Source organism: Aulonocara stuartgranti, assembly GCF_965226115.1.
Source record: "Aulonocara stuartgranti genome assembly, chromosome: 7".
NCBI lineage: Eukaryota > Metazoa > Chordata > Actinopteri > Cichliformes > Cichlidae > Aulonocara > Aulonocara stuartgranti.
Genome location: NC_138945.1, coordinates 33,716,618 through 33,742,395, shown reverse-complemented (window position 1 = coordinate 33,742,395; position 25,778 = coordinate 33,716,618). Strand labels below are relative to the sequence as shown.

The following is a 25,778-nucleotide window of genomic DNA, read 5'->3' as shown; positions in this document are numbered from 1 at the left end:
AAGACAAATTCAGCGCTGTGCTCTATCACCTCGCCTGTTGCTTGTGTCTGTGAGATAGAGACACACTCAGTACCTGCGTGTGGATTAGGGTGTGTTGTTCATAACACAAAGAGCTTATGTTTTAGTCTTGATTTTTTTTTTTAAATTTGTTGGTTTGGTTATTTGCTGGATGGATCAGATTTGGCAGATAACTGTGGCTGCCAGTGCTGAGACTGTTTCTGGTGTATGATTCTGACATTTGACACCACCGGTCAGACAGAAACTTGAAGCCATTTTACAGACATCTGAGACACATCAAACAAGTACACTCAAAATATTTCACTGCCCTGCACTCCATGCAAACGTGCAGGGATTTTGCATATCTTTACATACAGTTTCTAAAAAATGTTGTTTTGGGAGAGTATTTCTGACTGTTTCCTGTTTAGTAGATTTACAACTTTGAGGATACAGCACCTCAGGCAACAAGATATACAAATTAACTGTGGCTCCCACTTTGGTCACACACAACTTTAACACAGCTGCTATGTCTGGCAATTGTGTTAGAAAATCAAAATTACTCCCCTTAATTAAGGTTTTGTATGCCTCTGCTTCCATGTGGGATTGTTGCAGACACATGCAGGCATGCATGCTACCTTCATGTTCTCTGGTTTTCCCCCAGGCTTCCCCAGGCAGCACCACCCCTCCTCTTTCAGGACCCATGTCCTGTTTGCTCGGTTCCACCCAAGATGATCCTCTCCTTCCCTTTCTGTTGGTTTACCTGGGCAGGATTTTGATTTGCTCAGTCTCCTCACACCCACAAGCTGCAGAACCAGTAAGTCTAACTGTTGCAGAGGATAACAACAGACCCTACTGTAATATCAACAAATTTTGCATAGAGACCTCAGATTTGTTTGCCTGACAGTAAGCCCTCATGTTTCTACTCGTCCCTTCACAAACACTGATTTCTGCACCACTAACACAACTGAATACACACTTGCTCTTGAATTTATAATGTACGTTTTTATACTTTTTGTATATCTATTTATCTACAAGCCATCTAGTTCTTTAACTGTACGGTGGAGAGTTGCTGTATGTGGGCCACTGAGGTTGGTAAACTCAGACGTACATACAATAACAAAATATGTAATGCGCAACATTTTTAATATCAATGAAAATTGGAGAACAGATGTGAATTGTTGCAGTTTTGCATAGTGGAAAAACTGTAAGACTGGAGTCTTGTAGCGTGCCAGCTGTTCATTTTTTCACAGTCTTTTAGGCCCATGCATTGTGGATATAGATGCATGCATTGAACAACAGAAACTATTCGTTCTAATATACCAGTAACGATCCACTTACCTGAAAAACTGATATCATCATATTTACATCACAGCATGGCAGGGAAGGTGGCGGTGGGTGGGAGCTTCAACTTTGGGTTCACTTTAAATGTTCACAGTGCTTCTTTAAGTTCTTGTCAGATTTAAACAGAGCAGGTGAAGATCTGATTTGCATTTAGCAGCTTAAACCTAACAGGTTTGGTGTTTGGGGAGGGCGGTGTGTCTTCGTTAGAATCGCCATTTGTTTGTTGAAGTAAATCCAACAGGCTGCCTGGGTGTGGTTAGAGCTGAGTAAGTAATCGGTACCTTTTCAACAACCTTTTATTAATCCCTGTATCCCATTAGGCTGAATGCACTGCAAAGGCCATTTAAAGGTGTGTAGGGAAAACATACAGTATGGCGGGGCAGACGGTTTGTGTTATTCTGATTTTTACTGAGATTACAGAGCTCCTTTTTGCTCTTGAACATAAAAACTGGACGATGTATTTGCTTCTAACTTTCCTTTAGCTGCTTTCTAGTCGACTCTCTGGAACGAATGGCTCCCTGCGCTTGGATTTGCATAATGTTCTGGGTGTTATTTGAATGCAGGATAACTCCACTACACACTATATCTAGTCTTGCGAGAGATTTCCACCTGGGGCCTGAGTCACAGTTTCATCCTGTATGTGTTTCTAACTATGAAAAGCAGAATAAACCAGTCAGGAAGGGAAAGTATGTTACAATGTTCATCACACTATGTGTGTATTTTACTGTGGGGTGACAAAGGACCAAGTATTATATTTTGCCTCATTCAAAAACAACAACCACAGACATTTGAGATTGCTTCAATATTTATTGGACTCTAAGCAATGGAACATTGTAACACTGCAACAACACAATGAAAAGTGCATCAGAATAAACATTCATTCATATCTTGAAAGATTTCTTTCAATGTAACTTACATAGTGCCTTTTAACCTTAACTGGGTTCTACTGAGCACTTCATAATGTGTTTCTCATGTGCCCATTCACAGTCACACACAGCTGCCGTGCAAGATGTTTGTAGGCCAAGAGGATCTTCCCCAAGGACACCTCAGCATTCGAAGGGGTCAAAGGCTGAGCCCTCAACCTTGTGATATGTTAAGAAAATGCTCTACCAGTTGAGCTACAGCTTCCCCCAGTGTCAGCATATTGTTAAATATTATTTATCACACAGGTTAAAAAACAACAACAACAACAAGAAAGAAAACACTTCCTCTTCAGTTTATGCCATGCTGGCTCTCGTGGTGCCTGCGCAGATCAACCTTGCGTTGGAAGCCCTTTGAACAAATGTCACACCCGAAGGGCTTAAATCCTGTGTGTTTCCGGCTGTGTGTGATCAGGTTGGAGCTTTGGCTGAAAGCTTTGCCACAAACTTGGCATTTGTGAGGTTTTTCACCTACAAAAAGAAAATGAAACACACAGAAGAACACATGCCGTAAGAAATCTACACCAGGGATATCAAACTCATTTTACATCATGGGCCACATACAGCCAGCTTTCGTCTTATGTGGATTGGACCAGTGAAACTCCCCTTTCTGTCAGTTTAAACAGCATTTTACAGGAGAAAAAGAAGCACAATGTCCACGATGCATCTCAGTTTTTCTACATGAGAAAGAAATACTGCTGGAGTGAATGAAGGAAATCTGTCAGTACAATTAAGTAGCTCACTCCCCACAACTCCCCAAATCCAAAATGTATGCCCTTATACATATTTCCCAAACCTGTCAAGTGGGCCAGACTGGAGTCTTTGCCAGGCCAACTCTGGCCCCTGGGCCTTAAGCTTGACATCCCTGATCTGCACAATCAAAACTTGGACAATTTTCAAGTGATTTGTATAAAACTGTTATAGTTTTCTTTTCACCGCTTTGGTAAAATCAGGTTTTCCAACATTACCAAAAATGGTGCCAAGCGTTTTCGTCATACAGATAACGTTTTTCATTAAAACCATGAGAGAAGAATCAGGCCATTGTTCAGATTTGTCAGAGACATACTGGCAACAAATATAAACTAAAGTTCCTTTTACAGAGCTCTGTGAAGAGGAAACCCAGATATGCAAATCAACAGGATATTTGTTTAAGCTTCTTTTTCTGATTTATCAGCAGTTATATTACTCCTAGAAATAGTCCCTACATGCTTGACCTGGAAAGCAGGTGATTGCTGAAGATGGATCATATGCAGGGTCACACTGATGGTCACAAACTGTGAGAATGTTAAGACATTTACCAGTGTGTATGTAGGTGTGCTTTTTCATATCAGATTTCTGATGAAATCTCTTGCCACAGTACTGGCAGGGGTAAGGCCTGGTGTCGGAGTGGATAAGCAGGTGTGTCGAGAGCGTGGATGAACGCTTGAAGGATTTGCCGCACATCTTGCACTCGAAACTTTTTTCCTGATCAAGGACAAAGACAAAAAAAGTGAGGCACAATAATCAGTTAGTGAATAAATGTCAGAAAAAAATTTGTCTTTAAAAGTTCATTCCAATAATTTTAGTAGATTTTTGGGATCTTTTGATGGGGAAAATTGTAATAAAGGAAATGTATATGTTCACATTTCCTTCATTGTTTCTACTTTAAATGATCAAGAGCATTTTACGAATAGGAACTATAGTTGTGTTCACTAAATGTAAGCATGAATCTTGAAAGCTGTCAGCATATCAGACAAGTAGAGTAAAAAACTGAAGCCTAATCCACACTAAAGATTTAAAGGCCAAGATGTGTTGTCCTCTGCATATTCAGGTCCCTAAACTCTTTAAACACTGAAATAATTCCTGCTTCGTCAGTATACCTGAGAGTGGACGTTCATGTGCTGCTCCAGGCTGACAGCATGACCAAATGTTTTTCTGCAGATGCTGCAGCCAAACGGCCTCATTCCACTGTGAGACCTTCTGACATGAACCTCCAGTCCATGGGAAGTTGAAAATACCTAGAACACAGTTTGCCCATAATTGCACTCGTCAGTGGAGTCAAAGTGACAAAGTGAAAGCCGTGAAATATGTCTGCACCTGACATAACAGCTTCGCGAGCTGCACAACCAGTTTTAAGCCTTTGATCTTGGCCTAAGCTGCGGTACCTACCTTGTCACAGGTGATACAGTGATAGGTGTTCGAAGAAGGCGAGTAGTGAGTGCTGCAGTCTAGAGGCTGCTGAGGCTGAGGACTACGGTTGATGTTGGTGCTGTACAGGTTACTGGCATGCTGCAGCACTGTGGGGCTGAAACTCATCTGACGGAGCTTGTAGGAAGGAGACAATGTCTCCCAGGCATAAGGTTGGAAGTCAGCCAAGTGAGGCTCTAAAGGGCGCACACATAAGAGACAAAAAAAAAGCATATCTTATCTTTGTTATAGATGCCTTTTTAAAAAGTTTGCATCAGGGGTGTTTATCTAGTAGCACAATTTTTTCAGTGTGATGGTACAAGGTTTATGAAGACTGAGCTGGGGTTCATTGGAAATAGTTTAAAAAGGCTTGAAAATTGTTTGAAATTCAGCGAGTTCTAATGATTTTAACTGTGAATAGACCAATAGTCTCTAAAAGCATGCATCAGATGACATGGCTGCCACGTAACAACAGTACACATATGTTGGATTCTTTTAGGTAGCAGAAGTTAAAAAGCTTCAGCTAACCTAAAATTCAACTAATTAGAAAATAGTTGGCAGTGAAGCAAACCACTGTAAGACATGAAAGGGCCAATCCAGCCTAAAAATATATTGCTTTATATCTGTTAAATCACACCCATGTCATTTTTTTCTCAATCTCGTAGATGTAAACATAAGGCTATAATTCTATTTCAGCATGAAAGCATGAAATATTAATGTTTTTCCTTATAGTATTTTTCTTGAAAACAAAAAGGATCCTGTACATTAAAGGTGTACATATCTGTTTCTTATTTGGATAAGATGTAATGCAAAATTGAGTGGAATGCCAGTGCAAACAGAAACTTCTACACATGAAAAACAAAGCCAAGGTGGAAGTGCTGGATACCTCCTAGCATGAAAAACATGTTTAACAACTGATATTAAAACTTTATGCTGACAATGGAGCTGAATATTTTTACAGTGCATTCACCTATATACTGGGGTTAACTGGACTGCTGTCCTGACACACAGACAGCTTTTGTGATGTTAGTGCTTTTTCATGCTCATTAATGGAACAATTTTCTTTTTTTTTTTAAAAAAACACTTTTATTTATCCCTTAAGAGTAAATCTTTTTCAGAGTAGACTTGGCCAAGACTGCACACCATTACAATGTTACAAAATAAAAATCAAATTACCTCAAAACACATCAAACAAAATATTATGTCAGAGTCAAAATAATACAAAAACTAGGTCCAGCTTATGAATAGCAGTTACACTCTTCAGTTACAGCAGTCTGATTAATAATCTGATTGATAACCATGTGGTACAGACCAAAGAGTTTCTACTTCAGGTTTTGTGAGTGAAATTAGTGTTTTGTTAGTTAGCTACTCAGTCTAAGGGAATAACCTTTAACCCTTTTTCAACCCGAATATGCAAATCTTTAATAAAGAAATAAATATATAAAACTGTGGTCAAAATGCCAACTTTGAAGCTTTAAAATGCTTTCCAAAACTAATGGGCCACGTCTACTTCCACCTCTGATATGCAGTCTCTATTCCAGCCTAGTCTTTTGACTTCCAGATGGCAAGTTTTTAAACTTACCTGGCAGGTAGTACGGCTGTGTCTGAGTCATGAGAGGTCTGCTTGGCTCTGGGTGAAGCGGTAAGGGACATTCAAGCTCCGGTTCCTCCTTAGTAAGTAAGCGGGGGGCTTCAGGGGAAGATTGCCCCTCTGACTTAGGCCTGTCTGAAATGTCTGTGGTCTGAACGGCTGCTGGGATTTCTGCAAATCCAAAACAAAGTGAAGTTCGGTTGATTAGAGAGAAAGTAAATCTAAATTAATATCTTCTTTTGTTCAATTAGGTATTTTCTTTAATAAGAAAAAGCAACAAATAACATCAGAAGTTTTTTTTTTTAATTTTTAATTTTTAATTTGCAAAACAAATAAAAATTTGTTTAAGACGGCAAGGAGATTTGGGGTTGCGATAAAAAGCAGTTACATCAGTAATTTCATTTAATTATTTTAATAGGGCCCCGTTCTTCACCTATTCAGATCAACTCACTTCTTTTTTTAAAGACTTACCAGATGTTGCGGAGGCCTCCGAGTCATCTTCATCGAAATTTTTTTGCCTGTAGGAAGTGAACTTTTTGCTTCTTACCATAAACGACAGAGGCATGGTGATCCTAGACCGGAAAAGTATAATAATTAAAAATAATTTCTTTTTTAAAAAGGTGATGCTTTTACGTAGGCTTTTACGTCAACGTCAAGAGTATAACAATAAATAAATACACTTAAACTCCCGGAAATTCTCCTCTTATTTGAATTTTAATGATCTCAAAGCTTCACATGAAATGATTTCAGTGCGTCTAATTATTTCATACCGTTAAAAATCCGCGAAGATTAGGAAAAAAGAAAAAGTCCTCCTGCTGATTTTGTAGCTCCTCGCAGCTTCTAGAGACGAAAACAAACGCAAACGGGGAGAAAAATAACCCAGTTAATATTTCCTTTTTTTCCTGGAAGAAAAACAAGTTTCAGAGGAGAGATGCGTCGATTCCAAAAGTCTTTGAAAAGCAGTGTAAACCTATCAGGTTTATACCTCCCGCTCATCCCCCCTCCCTGATTTTCAATCTCGCAGCGGAATCTGACTGTGGTTTTAGCCAATGAAAAGGCCAAACGGCAGGTGGAAATTTGCTTAGAAAAACACAGGGCCTTAGGAACAGTTATACAAAGCACACAGTACTCACAGGACCAAAAACAACAAAAAAATGCCGGAACTAAAGGTAAAATATATGTGCAGTAGGTTTACAGGCAAAAGACCAATATAGTGATATGCTCGGCGAATTATTATTTGTTTCTTTTTTTAAAAAGGCTTTTAGACTTCGACCGTCACCAGCAAAGCAAAACCAAATTCAGCTAAATAAAAAAAAGCTTAAAATAATAAATATAAACTGGAATTTGAAATTACAAAACGAATTAATTTAATAAATAAATATTTTCATCGCTCCGTGTTTGATTTACAGGATTTAATTGCAGTAAAGATGTATGATTGCGTGCAAGATTTAAACGGCTAAAAGATCCTATGAGATTGTAGGACCTCCAAAGATACACACACCAAACCAGTCCGGAGATTAACCGTGTTGACTCTTTTTGTGTACTTTTATCGAAGCTTGTCTTTATTCGTGTATGACAGATTTCCCGGCAGTCTGTTTTAGATTCACACAAGAGGAGGTCCGAATGACAGGAGACCTATAATGTGAGAGGTCTGGGCTTTTCTGGTTGAAATGAAAATATCAGCTTATTAAATCGCATAACTGTCGTCAGATTAAAGGAAGGAGGGAGAAAACGTTTTGTGGAGAAGGGCGAGAAATGCGAGCGCGCCATCTTGTGGATAACGTGTGCATTTTCAATGAGGATCATATATTTTTATTCGGATGTTACAGTTTTTCTCGATTGGCTTGGCTCATTTCTTGAAACCGAGATGACACTCTCAAAACCATAAGGTCATTTGGCCAAACAGTCTTACAGTTCTGCCCAACATTATAGCTCACTAGCAAAATCAAATATCTGTCCCCAAACTCTTCGTCCATGCTTCAAAAGCAGATTCCTTTTCCATATAAAAGGCCAGTACAGTCGAAATAGCACAGATCCTTCTCAAGTGCCTTGGCACATGTGCATTCATTTAGTGTTTTTGTCAAAATAACCTGGATGGTTTAGCACAACACCATGGATCCCCTGCAAAAGCTCATATCTCTCCCAAAAGAGTTTATCCATGTGTCAAAACTAAATATCCTTCCCATATAAATAGTCAATGCCCCCAAAATGCATTATACCTTTGGCATTGTTTAAGCACTGCAAGTCAAAATGCTTAGACGTTTTGTCACTGAGGCACAGGTCTAGCAACAGAATACCACTATGAATAAAACTAAAAGATTTTACAATAAAATCAGCCTCCAATAAACCACTCATACTCAAGGAAACTGTAAACATTGTCATTCGTACAAAGAAATGTTAACATTAGAGAACATACTGTGAAAAGAAAACATATACAGGATTCTGTAAATGTGAACAGTTATAAACACAAACAAAAAACAAAAAAACCCCACAAATAACCCTAGCCTACCATACTGTACATAAAGTTTCAGAACTATAGTACAGTAATATTTTCAGTGGTCGCCATTGTCACCCTCTCTTTCCTGGCCACCATCCTCATCCCCCTGGCCATCGACGCACTGCTCTCTGTCAGAGTTTCTCTCAAATGGTACCCTGTAAATCTGTTTCATGGTCATCTGATGTTTCTTCAATACCCGGTCTATTGTGGAGATGCTGATAGAGTTTATATTTTGGAACATTACATTGTCTAGCAGGATTGCATTACGAATCTGTCTCAGTGTGATGGCATTATTTGCAATGACCATGTTGCATATTTCTCGTTCTTGTTGTTCATTTAGAAGTTTTCTTCTGCCACCCACTTGAGGCTGTCGTCCAATCCTAGACATACAAGTCAAAGGTCAACACTGTAAATTTGTTATGAAATGAGTTACCAATGTAATTGTACTGCTGTTTTATGGTACTAAAAGTGTGATGCACTGCACAGTGACTGGAATACTATTCACAGTATTTTCTCCATTTGTTTTCTTTGTCATTGTTATAGTATCATATGACATCACATGAAGATATTACAGTACTCTAGGCCTACACACACACCAACACTGAATAGTTCAATAGCATAGTTCTGTACCTGTTTGCCCTGCGAAAGGTTTGGATGATGGAGGAGACTGTAGACCGAGGCACATTAGGCTGCACTCGGCGACCTGCCTCTGCCATTGTGAGGCGATGGTTTATAACGTGGTCAATAAGGGTGGCCCGGATTTCATCTGGGACATCATGGTGCCTCCATGCTCCTCGGCCTCTTCCCCCTATTCCTCCACGCATTCTCACTCCTCCTCTTCCTCTTCTTCTTCCTCCTCTTCCTCGAGGAGGAAGTTGCTGTTGTACTTGGCTAGGTGCTTCCATGTTCACACTGCAAATGAAACTGGCCCCGGGCCAAGCTCTGTCTATATACATTTGGCAGCAGCCATAATCATAGACAACACCTGTCAGGTATCTAAACAACCTGTTTGATTGGTCATCTGAGATGTGGGAAACTGCTCCTTCGTTAGTTCTAATTTCACCTGATTGATTGTCAAGTACTGTCATAACTTTATCAAATGTTCCAAGATATTCTTCCATGGTATTATATCTTTGACTAATTTTGACAGTTGAACAGACAATTGTGCATATGATGACTTACACAATGAAACCATGCTGATATGTTTTGGAGTGAGTAATCATTTCACTGAAAAATCAACTAATCAGTTTAGATCGTCAAGATCTATTAATTTGGAAAATGTGCTAAATGTGGGCTCATTGTGCTAACTGTAGCTACTTGTACATAATCATTTGAAAAGAAGCACAGAGTCACTTGAGACATGTGCTAAAGTATTTGCAATTTGATAAAACCAATGAAAAATGACATTCTGTTGTGAACAATTGCAAGGTGGTTTGGAGATTTGTCCATGTTATTTTGAGAATGTCATCTCGGTTTCAAGAAATGAGCCAAACCAATCGAGAAAAACTGTAATTCAGATGTTAAACAGATTAAATTGAACATCTATTTTTGAATGTGTAAGTTTTTCTGATTACGTTTTGTTGTGTGTATTGTGTGTGTTGTTATATCATTTTATTAAATTTAATACATCAGTAAAACATTTGGAGTAGACTTCATTGTACAAAACAAACTCAATAATAATAATAACAATAATAACAGAAGTATGAAAATCTCACAAACCTGCATTTTATTCACAACAGAACATAGAAAATGTATAAATGTTTTAAAGAAAAATTTATTTTTGCAATTGATGGCATCAACACCTCTCAAAAAAGTTAGGACAGCGGCATGTTTACCACTGTGAAGCATCCCCTCTTCATCTAAAAACAGTCCGTTAACATCTGAGAACTGAGGAGACCAATTCATACACATCTTCTAGAAACCTATCTGCTCAGCAATGCAAATATTTTCAATCAGTGGTCTGCAGTGCTGGCAGGCCAGTTCAGCACCCAGACTCTGCTGCTATGAATTCTGTGCCGTTAGAATAGATGCAGTATGTGCTTTAATATTATCTTGTTTAAATATACAGGTCCTTCCCTACAAAATTGCTGTTCTAGCAACATTTTTTGCTCTAAAACATTTCTGTACCTTTCACTGTTGATTCATTTCCAGACTAACTACTGTATTTTAAATCTGGCTGATGCCAAGCATGTCCAAGAGATTTCTCCAGATTTTCTTATTCTTTATTATTTACGGTGTCTTATATGCTGTGCTGTAGATAGTCAAAGTCTTCCCAGCTGTTCCACAATTTGTAGATGTGTTTTTTTTGTTTTTTGTTTTGGTGAATGTCTGTCCATCTTTACTTCTGAGAAAGTTTGTATCCAGTCAAGTCTCAGATCTGCTGCCAGATCTCTTTTTTTTCTGGCCTTTTGTTGCCCTGTCCCAACTTCTTTTTGAAAGATATTGCTGCCATAAAGTTCAAAACATTAAAATATATTTTCATGAAATAACATTTAATATGATTTCAGTGCTCTGATATAAATAAAATATGGGTGTATGAGATTTGCATTCTGTTTATTCACATTTACATAGCATCACAGCTTTTTTGGAACTGGTGTTGTACACACTGCATACTATAGATACAAACATCCGATCACCTTCTGCACTACATCACTCCCAGTCACAGGACAGATTAATAAATAATGAAGAAATGAAGAAATGCAAAGATTTTTACAGTGATGGTAATAAACATTAACCACCATGCCCTGACTGGGTAGTTTTAGTCTACTCAGTCATGTCATTCCAGCAGTGACATTTCATTTGCTGTCATGTAAAAATGACTATGAATGAGTTAACCTGTTACAATATGTGAGACAGATAGTGTGGATTCTTTATGTATTATTCTTTTATAACTGAACATACACACAATGGACAAAAACAAACAAATGGCCTACTGTACCCTCATACACACAATAATAACATGGACTGAACCACCACCTACAACTACTGGCACTTTATATAACTACTGTATAATTTATCCATATATCTCACTGATCTCAACTGCACTACTGTAAATGCTGTATAGACAATATTTATAGTTCTACACTGTTTATTAATACTCGCAATTATATATTTATAATCTGCTATAGCTTTTCATATTTATAACCATACGTATACTTGTTCATAGCCTGTACATAGCTTGCACACTCACTACAGTTAGAGCCTGTACATACTTATAGTATATTCATAACATACCTTCATACCATGTACATTGTAACACATCTATCCATCCCTCCATACATATATATACATATATATACACAGTGTTGGGGAGTAACGGAATACATGTACCGCCGTTACGTATTTAGAATACAAAATATGAGTAACTGTATTCCGTTACAGTTACCGTTTAAAAAGGTGGTATTCAGAATACAGTTACTTTGTTGAAATAAATGGAATACACTGGGGTACTTTCCTGTTTCATTTTGTCGCGGGTCAGGACTGTTTGGGTTTTGTTTGACAGCTAACTTCTTTTGTTCCAGGCGGCAGCGTTACGGTTGCCATGGTTACAGGGCGACGCTCTCTCTCTCTGCGACTGTGTGTTTCCTGGGTGAGAGAGCGCCTTTTCGTTGTTGTTGTTGTTGTGCTAAGCTAACAGGCAGAATGCTACAAGCATAGCTCTAAAGAATGTAGCATCATGTTCAGTGTAGTCCGTGCTGCTGGGAGAATGGACTACCATACACGTTATGTGTCTGTGAGCGCTAGGAGGGAGAAAAAGGGGAGTGGAAAGGTACGAGCAGTCATCGAGCAAAAACGGGAGCTGGAAGCATGTAAATATAATAATAACCACTGCAGCCAAGAAGAGTGCCTGACAAGCCCAGTTGTAAGTAAGCTATTAAGACTCGACTGTACACTGTGTTCGTGTTTTCCTCCGAAAACAACAAGTTCCGTTGGAGCAGCCTTTCAACGCCTCTCTCTGTCTGTCGCAAGAAAAGTTGACCCACACAACAAAGTAGAGCTATTTTTCGGCTACCAGCCGACAGGGACCCCGCCGTATTATGCTGGGCTTACACTGTGCGATTTTTTCAGTCGCGCGATTCAGCTCCTGCTCAAACTGTACGATTGACTCGCAGGGGTTAGAAGTTCATAGGTCACGATGACTGGTGTCAAGCCAGCCTCCAATTCGAGACTTGCAGTCAAGCCAGCCTCCAGTTTGTTTTACGTTCCCTGTGTATTCAAAGTATTACGGGAATGGATGTGGAAACCGGATTTCAAAATAAAAGCCAACTTCGAGTGAATTAACAGATATGTTAAGAACATAATAACATATAATTTAGGCTTTTTTTTTTTTTTTTACAAACTCTAATGTTAGATCTATATGACACAGCCTTGTACCCTAATTGTGCCCTGTCACTATCAAGGCCATCTTATTTTGGATTTCAAAGTAAAAGCCCTGTGAATATTCATTTTTGAACTACTCTTTCAATGACTTAATAATGCTCTTAAAAGCAAAAGTCGTATTTCCAAATACTATTTGAACTTTATATCAACACTTTCCAACCACAGTCTTTTTACAGTGATACCATATCAATATCAAGTCAGTCTGATTTTGCCTTTCATAGTAATGGCCCTTTGAAATTGTCCATAATTGACTTAAATCTTCTAACGATTCAAAATGCTCTAAAATGAAAAATTCTTGTTTCCACAGGGTAATTCCACCTTAGATCAACAGTATACAGCCCCACAGTGATACCATATCAATATCAAGTCATTCTGATTATGCCTTCCAAAATAAAAGCCTTTTAAAATTGTCCATAATTGACCTAACGTTCAGTGATTTCAAAATGTTTTAAAATGGAAATTTCCTGTTTCCACAGGGTAATTCCACTCCAGATCAACAGTATACAACCTCACGATGTTACCATATCAATATCAAGACATTCTGATATTGCTTTAAAAAATAAAAGCATTTTCAAACTGCCCATATCTGAGTTGCTCCTGGAACAATTTAAAAAATGCTCTAAAATGGCACATTCCTGTTTCCACAGGGTAATTCCACTTTAGATCAACAGTATACAGCCCCACAGTGATACCATATCAATATCAAGTCATTCTGATTTTGCTCTCAAAAATAAAAGCCTTTTCAAATTGTCCATAATTGACCTAACTTTCAGTGATTTCAAAATGCTCTAAAAAGGAAAATTCCTGTTTCCACAGGGTAATTCCACCTTAGATCAACAGTATACAGCCCCACAGTGATACCATATCAATATCAAGTCATTCTGATTTTGCTCTCAAAAATAAAAGCCTTTTCAAATTGTCCATAATTGACCTAACTTTCAGTGATTTCAAAATGCTCTAAAATGGAAATTTCCTGTTTCCACAGGGTAATTCCACTTTAGATCAACAGTATACAGCCCCACAGTGATACCATATCAATGTCAAGTCATTCTGATTTTGCCTTCCAAAGTAAAAGCCTTTTCAAATTGTCCACAATTGACCTAACTTTCAGTGATTTCAAAATGCTCTAAAATGGAAATTTCCTGTTTCCACAGGGTAATTCCACCTTAGATCAACAGTATACAGCCCCACAGTGATACCATATCAATATCAAGTCATTCTGATTATGCCTTCCAAAATAAATGCCCTTTCAAATTGAGCATATACGGCCTACTTTTTTGACGATTTCAAAATGTTCTTAAACAGAATTTTGCTGTTTCCACAGGATAATTTCACTTTAGTTCAACAGTATACAACCTCACGATGTTACCATATCAATATCAAGTGTTGAATTCTCCCAATTCTTTGAATCTTTGGGCTGAAGGAAGGACAATACTCGGTGTATAAATGCTCAATCAACAATCATTTATTTCCATACAATTCAACAATAAGAGCATTACAACGTCCGGACGGGAGAGATGCTACCAGAGGGTCAGGCACATGTCTCAAAATGGTGACGGGTTGCTCAGCTTTTTATAGTCTCTAGTGGCCCCCAGCTAGTCGTAAAAGCCAAAACATCACATTTTTTCTCTGTTACAGCGCCTAAGTTATGACCTCGGCAGTTGTTTCTCTGCTTTCTGTAAGGTGGGGGTGTGGAATGTGGTCTGTCTATCTCCCCTGTCTTTAGACACAGAGTCTCCTGCTTACAACCTTCTCTTCATGATTCAACAATTAAGCATGTCAAGAAAACAGTGTAACACATTCCCAGCAGATCAAGGATACAGAGTGATGCACATTTATCTAATGAACTAATATGTGAATATGTTCTGTTAACTCAAAAGTATAATGAGAACTAAACTACATACAGCTCACACACTCTATATTAAAGGGTATAATGTGATCTACAGCAGTATTCTAATTCAACTACTTTGATTACATATATAAGGTAACATATAATAACAGAATAATCTAATACAAGTCATTCTGATTTTGCTTTCAAAAATAAAAGCATTTTCAAACTGCCCATATCTGACTTGATCCTGGAACAATTTCAAAATGCTCTAAAATGGAAAATTCCTGTTTCCACAGGGTAATTCCACCTTAGATCAACAGTATGCAGCCCCACAGTGATACCACATCAATATCAAGTCATTCTGATTATGCCTTCCAAAATAAATGCCCTTTCAAATTGAGCATATATACGACCTACTTTTTTAACGATTTCAAAATGTTCTTAAAAAGAATTTTGCTGTTTCCACAGGATAATTTCACTTTAGGTCAACAGTATACAACCTCACGATGTTACCATATCAATATCAAGTCATTCTGATTATGCCTTCCAAAATAAAAGACTTTTCAAATTGCCAAGATACGACCTACTCTTTTAAAGATTTCAAAATGCTCTAAAATTCAAAATTGCTGTTTCCACAGGATAATTTCACTTTAGGTCAACAGTATACAACCTGACGATGTTACCACATCAATATCAAGTCATTCTGATTTTGCTTTCAAAAATAAAAGCATTTTCAAAATGCCCATATCTGACTTGATCCTGGAACAATTTCAAAATGCTCTAAAATGGAAAATTCCTGTTTCCACAGGGTAATTCCCCCTTAGATCAACAGTATACAGCCCCACAGTGATACCATATCAATATCAAGTCATTCTGATTATGCCTTCCAAAATAAAAGACTTTTTAAATTGTCCATAATTGACCTAACTTTCAGTGATTTCAAAATGCTCTAAAATGGAAATTTCCTGTTTCCACAGGGTAATTCCACTTTAGATCAACAGTATACAGCCCCACAGTGATACCATATTAATATCAAGTCATTCTGATTTTGCCTTCCAAAGTAAAAGCCTTTTCAAATTGTCCACAATTGACCTAACTTTCAGTGATTTCAAAATGCTCTAAAATGGAAATTTCGTGTTTCCACAGGATAATTCTACTCCAGATCAACAGTATACAGCCCCACAGTGATACCATATTAATATCAAGTCATTCTGATTTTGCCTTCCAAAATAAAAGACTTTTCAAATTGCCAAGATACAACCTACTCTTTTAAAGATTTCAAAATGCTCTAAAAGTGAAAATTGCTGTTTCCACAGGATAATTTCACTTTAGGTCAACAGTATACAACCTCACGATGTTACCATATCAATTTCAAGTAATTCTGATTATGCCTTCCAAAATAATGGCCTGTTGAAAATGCCCATAATTTACCTAACTTTCAGTGATTTCAGAATGCTCTAAAAAGGAAGATTTCAGTTTCCACAGGGTAATTCCACTTTAGATCAACAGTATACAACCTCACGATGTTACCATGTCAATTTCAAGTCAGTCTGATTTTGCTTTTCAAAATAAAAGCTTTTTCAATTTGCCCATATATGACTTACTCTTGGAGCGAATTCAAAATGCTCTAAGATGGAAAATTGCTGTTTCCACAGCATAATTCCACTTTAGATCAATAGTATCCAACCCCACAGTGATACCATATCAATATCAAATCAGTCTGATGTTGCCTTCCAAAATAAAAGACTTTTCAAATTGCCGATATACGACCTACTCTTTTAAAGAATTCAGAACGCTCTAAAAATGAAACTTGCTCTTTCCACAGGATGAATCCATGTTAGATCAAAAGTGTACATCCACACCATGGTACTACTTCAATTTCAAGTCATTCTGATTTTGCCTTCCAAAATAATGGCCTGTTGAAAATGCCAATAACTTACCTAACTTTCAGTGATTTCGGAATGCTCTAAAAAGGAAATTTTCTGTTTCCACAGAATAATTTCACTTTAAATCAACAGTATACAACCCCACAGAGATACGATGTTAAGATCAAGTCACTCTGATTTTGCCTTCCAAAATAAAAGTATTTTCAAATTGCCCGTAGACGACCTACTCGTTTAACGATTTCAAAATGCTCTTAAATTGAAAGATGCTGTTTCCACAGGATAATTCCACTTTAGATCAACAGTATCCAACCCGACAGTAAAACCATGTAAATTTCATGTTGGTCTGATTTCGCCTTTCAAATTAATGGCCCGTCGAATTTGTCCATATGTGATATACTCTTTCAATTATTTCAGAACGTTTTAAAAATGAAAATTGCTGTTTCAACACATATTGGGTTTTCATTTTGAAAAGCAAAATCAGACTCAATTGATTATGACAGAATTGAATCATAAAGATGATGTAAAAGGAAGCTGAAATTGCCACTAGGTTGTAATTGATAGTACGTTTATATTTTAAGTCTGTGGAAAGATGTCATTCTAAATAAAGAAATTACAAAACAGCTTGCAAACCAACCATGACATCTTTCCACAGACTTAAAATATAAACGTACTATCAATTACAACCTAGTGGCAATTTCAGCTTCCTTTTACATCATCTTTATGATTCAATTCTGTCATAATCAATTGAGTCTGATTTTGCTTTTCAAAATGAAAACCCAATATGTGTTGAAACAGCAATTTTCATTTTTAAAACGTTCTGAAATAATTGAAAGAGTATATCACATATGGACAAATTCGACGGGCCATTAATTTGAAAGGCGAAATCAGACCAACATGAAATTTACATGGTTTTACTGTCGGGTTGGATACTGTTGATCTAAAGTGGAATTATCCTGTGGAAACAGCATCTTTCAATTTAAGAGCATTTTGAAATCGTTAAACGAGTAGGTCGTCTACGGGCAATTTGAAAATACTTTTATTTTGGAAGGCAAAATCAGAGTGACTTGATCTTAACATCGTATCTCTGTGGGGTTGTATACTGTTGATTTAAAGTGAAATTATTCTGTGGAAACAGAAAATTTCCTTTTTAGAGCATTCCGAAATCACTGAAAGTTAGGTAAGTTATTGGCATTTTCAACAGGCCATTATTTTGGAAGGCAAAATCAGAATGACTTGAAATTGAAGTAGTACCATGGTGTGGATGTACACTTTTGATCTAACATGGATTCATCCTGTGGAAAGAGCAAGTTTCATTTTTAGAGCGTTCTGAATTCTTTAAAAGAGTAGGTCGTATATCGGCAATTTGAAAAGTCTTTTATTTTGGAAGGCAACATCAGACTGATTTGATATTGATATGGTATCACTGTGGGGTTGGATACTATTGATCTAAAGTGGAATTATGCTGTGGAAACAGCAATTTTCCATCTTAGAGCATTTTGAATTCGCTCCAAGAGTAAGTCATATATGGGCAAATTGAAAAAGCTTTTATTTTGAAAAGCAAAATCAGACTGACTTGAAATTGACATGGTAACATCGTGAGGTTGTATACTGTTGATCTAAAGTGGAATTACCCTGTGGAAACTGAAATCTTCCTTTTTAGAGCATTCTGAAATCCCTGAAAGTTAGGTAAATTATGGGCATTTTCAACAGGCCATTATTTTGGAAGGCATAATCAGAATTACTTGAAATTGATATGGTAACATCGTGAGGTTGTATACTGTTGACCTAAAGTGAAATTATCCTGTGGAAACAGCAATTTTCACTTTTAGAGCATTTTGAAATCTTTAAAAGAGTAGGTTGTATCTTGGCAATTTGAAAAGTCTTTTATTTTGGAAGGCAAAATCAGACTGATTTGATATTGATATGGTATCACTGTGGGGTTGGATACTATTGATCTAAAGTGGAATTATGCTGTGGAAACAGCAATTTTCCATCTTAGAGCATTTTGAATTCGCTCCAAGAGTAAGTCATATATGGGCAAATTGAAAAAGCTTTTATTTTGAAAAGCAAAATCAGACTGACTTGAAATTGACATGGTAACATCGTGAGGTTGTATACTGTTGATCTAAAGTGGAATTACCCTGTGGAAACTGAAATCTTCCTTTTTAGAGCATTCTGAAATCCCTGAAAGTTAGGTAAATTATGGGCATTTTCAACAGGCCATTATTTTGGAAGGCATAATCAGAATTACTTGAAATTGATATGGTAACATCGTGAGGTTGTATACTGTTGACCTAAAGTGAAATTATCCTGTGGAAACAGCAATTTTCACTTTTAGAGCATTTTGAAATCTTTAAAAGAGTAGGTTGTATCTTGGCAATTTGAAAATGCTTTTATTTTTTAAAGCAATATCAGAATGTCTTGATATTGATATGGTATCACTGTGGGGCTGTATACTGTTGATCTGGAGTAGAATTATCCTGTGGAAACACGAAATTTCCATTTTAGAGCATTTTGAAATCACTGAAAGTTAGGTCAATTGTGGACAATTTGAAAAGGCTTTTACTTTGGAAGGCAAAATCAGAATGACTTGATATTAATATGGTATCACTGTGGGGCTGTATACTGTTGATCTAAAGTGGAATTACCCTGTGGAAACAGGAAATTTCCATTTTAGAGCATTTTGAAATCACTGAAAGTTAGGTCAATTATGGACAATTTGAAAAGGCTTTTATTTTTGAGAGCAAAATCAGAATGACTTGATATTGATATGGTATCACTGTGGGGCTGTATACTGTTGATCTAAGGTGGAATTACCCTGTGGAAACAGGAATTTTCCTTTTTAGAGCATTTTGAAATCACTGAAAGTTAGGTCAATTATGGACAATTTGAAAAGGCTTTTATTTTTGAGAGCAAAATCAGAATGACTTGATATTGATATGGTATCACTGTGGGGCTGTATACTGTTGATCTAAAGTGGAATTACCCTGTGGAAACAGGAATGTGCCATTTTAGAGCATTTTGAAATTGTTCCAGGAGCAACTCAGATATGGGCAGTTTGAAAATGCTTTTATTTTTTAAAGCAATATCAGAATGTCTTGATATTGATATGGTAACATCGTGAGGTTGTATACTGTTGATCTGGAGTGGAATTACCCTGTGGAAACAGGAAATTTCCATTTTAAAACATTTTGAAATCACTGAAAGTTAGGTCAATTATGGACAATTTAAAAAGGCTTTTATTTTGGAAGGCATAATCAGAATGACTTGATATTGATATGGTATCACTGTGGGGCTGTATACTGTTGATCTAAGGTGGAATTACCCTGTGGAAACAAGAATTTTTCATTTTAGAGCATTTTGAATCGTTAGAAGATTAAGTCAATTATGGACAATTTCAAAGGGCCATTACTATGAAAGGCAAAATCAGACTGACTTGATATTGATATGGTATCACTGTAAAAAGACTGTGGTTGGAAAGTGTTGATATAAAGTTCAAATAGTATTTGGAAATACGACTTTTGCTTTTAAGAGCATTATTAAGTCATTGAAAGAGTAGTTCAAAAATGAATATTCACAGGGCTTTTACTTTGAAATCCAAAATAAGATGGCCTTGATAGTGACAGGGCACAATTAGGGTACAAGGCTGTGTCATATAGATCTAACATTAGAGTTTGTAAAAAAAAAAAAGCCTAAATTATATGTTATTATGTTCTTAACATATCTGTTAATTCACTCGAAGTTGGCTTTTATTTTGAAATCCGGTTTCCACATCCATTCTGTCTGCCGTCTATCGTGATGGGAAATGTGCGATCGTTGGCAAGTAAAATCGACGAGCTCTCAGCACTGGTACGGAGTCAGAGGGAATACCGAGAGTGTAGCCTGATGTGTTTCACCGAATCATGGCTGCACCAGGTCATTCCCGATGAGAATGCTTCCGTGGAAGGCTTCCACACTGTTCGGGCGGACAGGGACAGCATCGCTAGCGGTAAGCGTAAAGGAGGTGGGCTTGCTGTTTTAGTTAACAACCGGTGGTGTAACCCTGCCAACATAATAATCAAAGAAAGGATTTGTTGCCCGGACACCGAACTGTGTGCTGTTGGACTCAGGCCGTATTATTTACCCAGGGAATTCTCTCACGTCATCTTGGTGGCTGTTTATGTTCCCCCCTCTGCTAACCCCACAGCTGCATGTGACACTATCCACTCTGCCATAGCTCGGCTACAGACTCAGCACCCGAGTGCCTTTATTGTGATCTCGGGTGACTTCAACCATGTATCACTGGACAATACACTACCAACATTCAAACAATATGTGGACTGTCCCACCAGGGGAGAGAAAACTTTAGACTTACTGTATGCTAACGTCAAGGATGCATACAGCTCCTCCTCCCTCCCCCCACTTGGTAGGTCAGATCATAACCTGATTCACCTCACCCCCCGCTATGTGCCAATTGTGAGGAGGGAACCTGTGACCACCAGGACTGTTAGGAGGTGGTCAGAGGAGGCAATAGCGGAACTACAGGGCTGTTTCGAGGTGACCGACTGGGAAACACTCTGTGAGCCTCACGCCGAGGACATCAATGGGCTTACTGAGTGTATCACAGGCTACATAACTTTCTGCACCGACTCCATTGTTCCAGCTCAGACTGTTCATTGTTACCCAAATAACAAGCCGTGGGTGACTAAGGACATCAAAGCCCTCCTCAACAACAAGAAGAGGGCTTTCAGAGGGGGCAACAAAGAGGAGGTGAGGAAGGTCCAGGTGTTACTAAAGGACAAGATCAGAGAGGCTAAGGACAATTACAGGAGGAAGCTGGAGTGGAAACTCCAGCAGAACAGCATGAGAGAGGTGTGGAGGGGCATGAAGACCATCACTGGATTCAGGCCAACCAACAGCAGGGGAGCTGAGGGAGGTGAGAATAGAGCCGACGAGTTGAATCTGTTTTTCAATAGATTCGACACCACAGTGTCTGCTCCTACCCCCACAACCTCACCTGCAGTCAGCCTGGAATCCAGAGCCACACCACTGTGCCAGCCTCTCTCTTCACATGTTGCCTCCTGTGAGATTCCTGACACCCCTCCCCCACCCATCACCTTCACTCAATACCAGGTTGAGATGCAAATGAGGAGACTTCACTCAGGCAAGTCTGCTGGACCAGACGGAGTGAGTCCCCTTGTCCTCAAGGCCTGTGCCCCCCAGCTGTGTGGAGTCTTTCATAAACTGTTTATGCTGAGTCTGAGTCTGCAGAGGGTCCCGGTGATGTGGAAGACATCATGCCTCGTCCCTGTACCAAAGACGCCTCGTCCCAGTGGCCCCCAGGATTATAGGCCCGTGGCACTGACCTCCCACATCATGAAGACCCTGGAAAGGCTCATCCTGGACCAGCTGCGACCCATAGTAAGACCACATCTGGATCCCCTTCAGTTCGCTTATCAGCCTCGTCTCGGAACAGAGGACGCCATCATCTACCTGCTCAATCGTGTCTACACCCATCTGGACCAGCCGGCGAGCACTGTGAGGGTCATGTTTTTTGACTTTTCCAGTGCTTTCAACACCATCAGGCCGACCCTCCTGGGTGATAAGTTAGCAGCGATGCAGGTGGATGCTTCTCTGGTGTCCTGGATTGTTGATTACCTGACAGGAAGACCACAATATGTACGTCTCCCACAGTGTGTGTCTGACAAGGTGATTAGCAACACAGGGGCACCACAGGGGACTGTCCTCTCCCCCTTCCTCTTCACCCTCTACACCACAGACTTCAGCCACTGCACAGAGACCTGCCATCTTCAGAAGTTTTCTGATGACTCTGCGGTGGTTGGATGCATCAGCAGGGATGATGAGACAGAGTACCGGGCTGTGGTCGACTCCTTTGTCACGTGGTGTGAGCAGAATCATCTGCAGCTCAACGTGGCAAAGACCAAGGAACTGATCGTGGACTTCAGGAAGACCAGGAAACACTTGACCCCTGTTTCAATCCAGGGGGTCAGTGTTGACATTGTGGAGGACTATAAATACCTTGGAGTACACATTGACAATAAACTGGACTGGGCTAAAAACACCACAGCACTTTACAGGAAGGGCCAGAGTCGTCTCTATTTTTTGAGGCGACTGAGGTCCTTCAACATCTGCCAGAAAATGCTGAGGATTTTCTATGAGTCTGTGGTGGCCAGTGCGATCCTCTATGCTGTTGCATGCTGGGGGAGCAGGCTGAGGGTCGCAGATGCCAACAGACTTAATAAACTGATCCGTAAGGCCAGCAATGTTGTGGGGATGGAGCTGGACTCCCTCAAGGTGGTGTCGGAGAGGCGGATGCTGTCCAAGATAAAGACAATGTTGGATAACACCTCCCACCCACTCCATGACATGTTGGTCAGTCACAGGAGCTCGTTCAGTGAGAGACTGAGATTACCGAAAAGCACCACTGAACGACACAGGAAATCATTCCTGCCTGTGGCCATCTCCCTGTACAACGCATCCACTTAACACACTGTTTGCTGCTACAACTACACATGTTTCTTTTCCAAATATTTATTTATAAGTGACTTATGTATGTATGTATGTATATATATGTATATATTGTACTATTCTTAGTTAGCGTATTGTCTGTCTTGTCTTAATGTTGGTTTAAAATGGAGCACTGTAACAAAAAATAATTTCCCCCAGGGATCAATAAAGTATTCTGATTCTGATTCTGATTCTGATTCATTCCCGTAATACTTTGAATACACAGGGAACGTAAAACAAACTGGAGGCTGGCTTGACTGCAAGTCTCGAATTGGAGGCTGGCTTGACACAAGTTCACGATGCAGGGTCTCACACTATACGGCCCGTTGCTCTGATGCGACCTGAGTGCTCACACTGTGCGTCCATAAAAATGAAGGTTATAACAGAAATTCTGTCGCTCGCTCTCCCTCTCCGTCTTTCACTCACACAGACACACCACCACCATCAACTTTGCTAAATTGCTAATGAAAAACATTGGTCAGGCAGCTGTGATTGAGCAGCAGTGTCGATCCAACTATTTTCACGGTTGTTGTGGTCGTGATAATTTTGTGAGGCCACATCGAAAGGGCTCGGATGGTTCTACAGGTTGTGCCTCCATCGCTTGTGTCCAGATCACACGCTGCACTGCCGTGCTACGCCGTCTTTTTCGCTGACATTTGTGTTTGCGCGTGCGCAGTGTGGCAAACTGCGGTGACACCCTCACGACCAAGCGATTGATGATCGGGAGCTGGTCGTGAGGTGTCAATCGCTTCTCGTTACCCCACGTATACTATACGATGCACGACGCACGATGAAGGCCAAAATCGGGCCGATCGCCAAAACGATCGCACGACTCAAAATCGGCTCAAAATGGGCCAAAAATCGCACAGAGCCCAGCATTAGTCAGAGGTCCCTTTACTACAGTTCGGAGTCGCGGACCTTCAGTAATAGTAATAAATCACACAGCAAGTAGTACATTCACGTTGTTGTAAAAAGCATGATAATATTGTAGCGGGTCAGGGCTGTTCGGGGTTCTGCTTGTACAGTTATGTTTTGTGTATGTTGCCATGGTGACGGGTGACGCCCTCTCGCTGCGACGGTGTGTCCTTCCGGGGTCAGAGGGCGCCCTATGTGTGTTGTGGTTGCCGCGCTGAGCAGTTAGCTAGTGGCAGTGTGTTCTTCTGCAAATGTAATAAACGGCTGTGCTCCCTGGCTAGCTCACGGGAAGCAAGACCAAACGATACCTCCGTCTCCTCCTTGTCTGAACTCGCCACAATATATTAAGTAATCCAAAGTATTCAGAATACGTTACTGTCATTGAGTAACGTAACGGAATAGGTTACAGAATACATTTTGGGGCATGTATTCTGTAATCTGTAATGGAATACATTTTAAAAGTAACCTTCCCAACACTGTATATACATATACATATATACATACATATACATACATATACATATATACATACATATACATATATATATATATATATATATATATATATATATATATATATATATATATATATAGAGAGAGAGAGAGAGAGAGAGAGAGAGAGAAATAGATAGATAGATAGATATATCTAGATATATCTATATAGATAGATAGATAGAGAGATAGAGAGATAGATAGATAGATATTTGATTCAAGTTTGACTCAGTCAGACAGAAATATTATAATTCTGCTCATTTATCAGTTCTGACACTTGTGAGACTTCATCAGAGGTGTAAGCACCACAGCAGATGCTTTTGTGTTAAAGTAACTGAGGATAAAACACAGAAAAACATGAAGGAGATTTTCCCGGCCTGGCTTTTTATAGTAGATAGCCCTAAAAATATTCTGCAATGGAACAAAAACGAAAAACACAAACAAACCCGTGAATCAACATATGAACATTACCTGATGGTGCTGAAGTGAAGCAGAACAATGTTACAGAGGTTTAATTAGAGATACAGCTAAGTGTCTTGCAATTTGGCATAATTCGAAAAAGTTTACTTTAAATTTCTTTTCTTTTTTTCTTTTTTCACTTTTTTTTCTTGTTCTGTTTGGTTCTTTAGCCATCGGAATTGATGTCTGAAGGCCAACAAAGATACCCAACAGATTTACTTTACCAAGTGGATCATCACGGCCTTGCCGTATTGGTCCATTCGATCGACCTTTGTTGTTATTATTTATTTTATTGTATTTTATTTTCAGTTGTTACAGACCGGACAGACATGGCTGGGGGATAGGATAGGGAGAAAGAAAGATGAAGGAAAAGAAAAACAGAGGGAAAGAGGGACAGTGAGAAAGGACACTTAACCCTTTAAAGACGGTCTGATCCCCGTAGAAACAGACGTCAGCGCGAACGATCGCATGTCCACCATTACCTGTCCGAAACCGGAAGTGAGGTCATTTTCGCGGAAAATGTAGTTTTTTTACTTGTAGGCCTTAAAAGCCTATACTGGTGTTTTTATAAGTCATGTTTGACTTTATGCTTTTCTGAATAGTTTCTGTGATGCTTAGAACTCAAATTGCACTGCTTAAAATAGTTTATTTTGATGCACATGCTGTTTTCTTTGCAAATTTGCATCATAGGATTATTTTTCGTTTATCCTGCAATATATAATAATAGGTATATCTCAAAAATAAAACTAGGAAGACACTCAAATTAAATTTCCTGTGATTGTAAACTATTTTTTGC

General features: G+C 38.9%; 1 protein-coding gene across 4 annotated transcripts; it reads right to left on the bottom strand.

Moving 5' to 3' along the window:
* Nucleotides 1–2,125: 2,125 nt before the first annotated feature.
* gfi1b (growth factor independent 1B transcription repressor) lies at nucleotides 2,126–25,014 on the bottom strand. 4 transcript variants are annotated; one of them, XM_082540780.1, is made up of 8 exons: nucleotides 24,995–25,014; nucleotides 6,786–6,855; nucleotides 6,487–6,587; nucleotides 6,007–6,186; nucleotides 4,407–4,621; nucleotides 4,118–4,255; nucleotides 3,557–3,722; nucleotides 2,126–2,729 (listed from the first exon to the last, which is right to left on the bottom strand). In XM_082540780.1, the coding sequence occupies exons 3-8, from the start codon at nucleotides 6,578–6,580 to the stop codon at nucleotides 2,551–2,553; spliced, it is 972 nt and encodes a 323-aa protein (XP_082396906.1). In that variant the 5' UTR covers nucleotides 6,581–6,587; nucleotides 6,786–6,855; nucleotides 24,995–25,014; the 3' UTR covers nucleotides 2,126–2,550. The 4 variants fall into 4 exon arrangements, with proteins under 4 accessions (XP_082396906.1, XP_082396905.1, XP_082396907.1 ...); XM_082540779.1 differs by lacking the exon at nucleotides 24,995–25,014 and adding an exon at nucleotides 7,515–7,810; XM_082540781.1 differs by lacking the exon at nucleotides 24,995–25,014 and adding an exon at nucleotides 7,560–7,570.
* Nucleotides 25,015–25,778: the final 764 nt, after the last annotated feature.

What these genes read in the sequence shown, in the direction of transcription:
- gfi1b (XM_082540780.1), bottom strand. Translation starts at nt 6,580, where the DNA reads ATGCCTCTGTCGTTTATGGTAAGAAGCAAAAAGTTCACTTCCTACAGG. An exon ending in ACAGCCGTACTACCTGCCAG is followed by an intron (nt 4,622 to 6,006) that starts GTAAGTTTAAAA and finishes TGCGCCCTTTAG; the next exon opens with AGCCTCACTTGGCTGACTTC. An exon ending in GCACACCTACATACACACTG is followed by an intron (nt 2,730 to 3,556) that starts GTAAATGTCTTA and finishes TTCTTTTTGTAG; the next exon opens with GTGAAAAACCTCACAAATGC.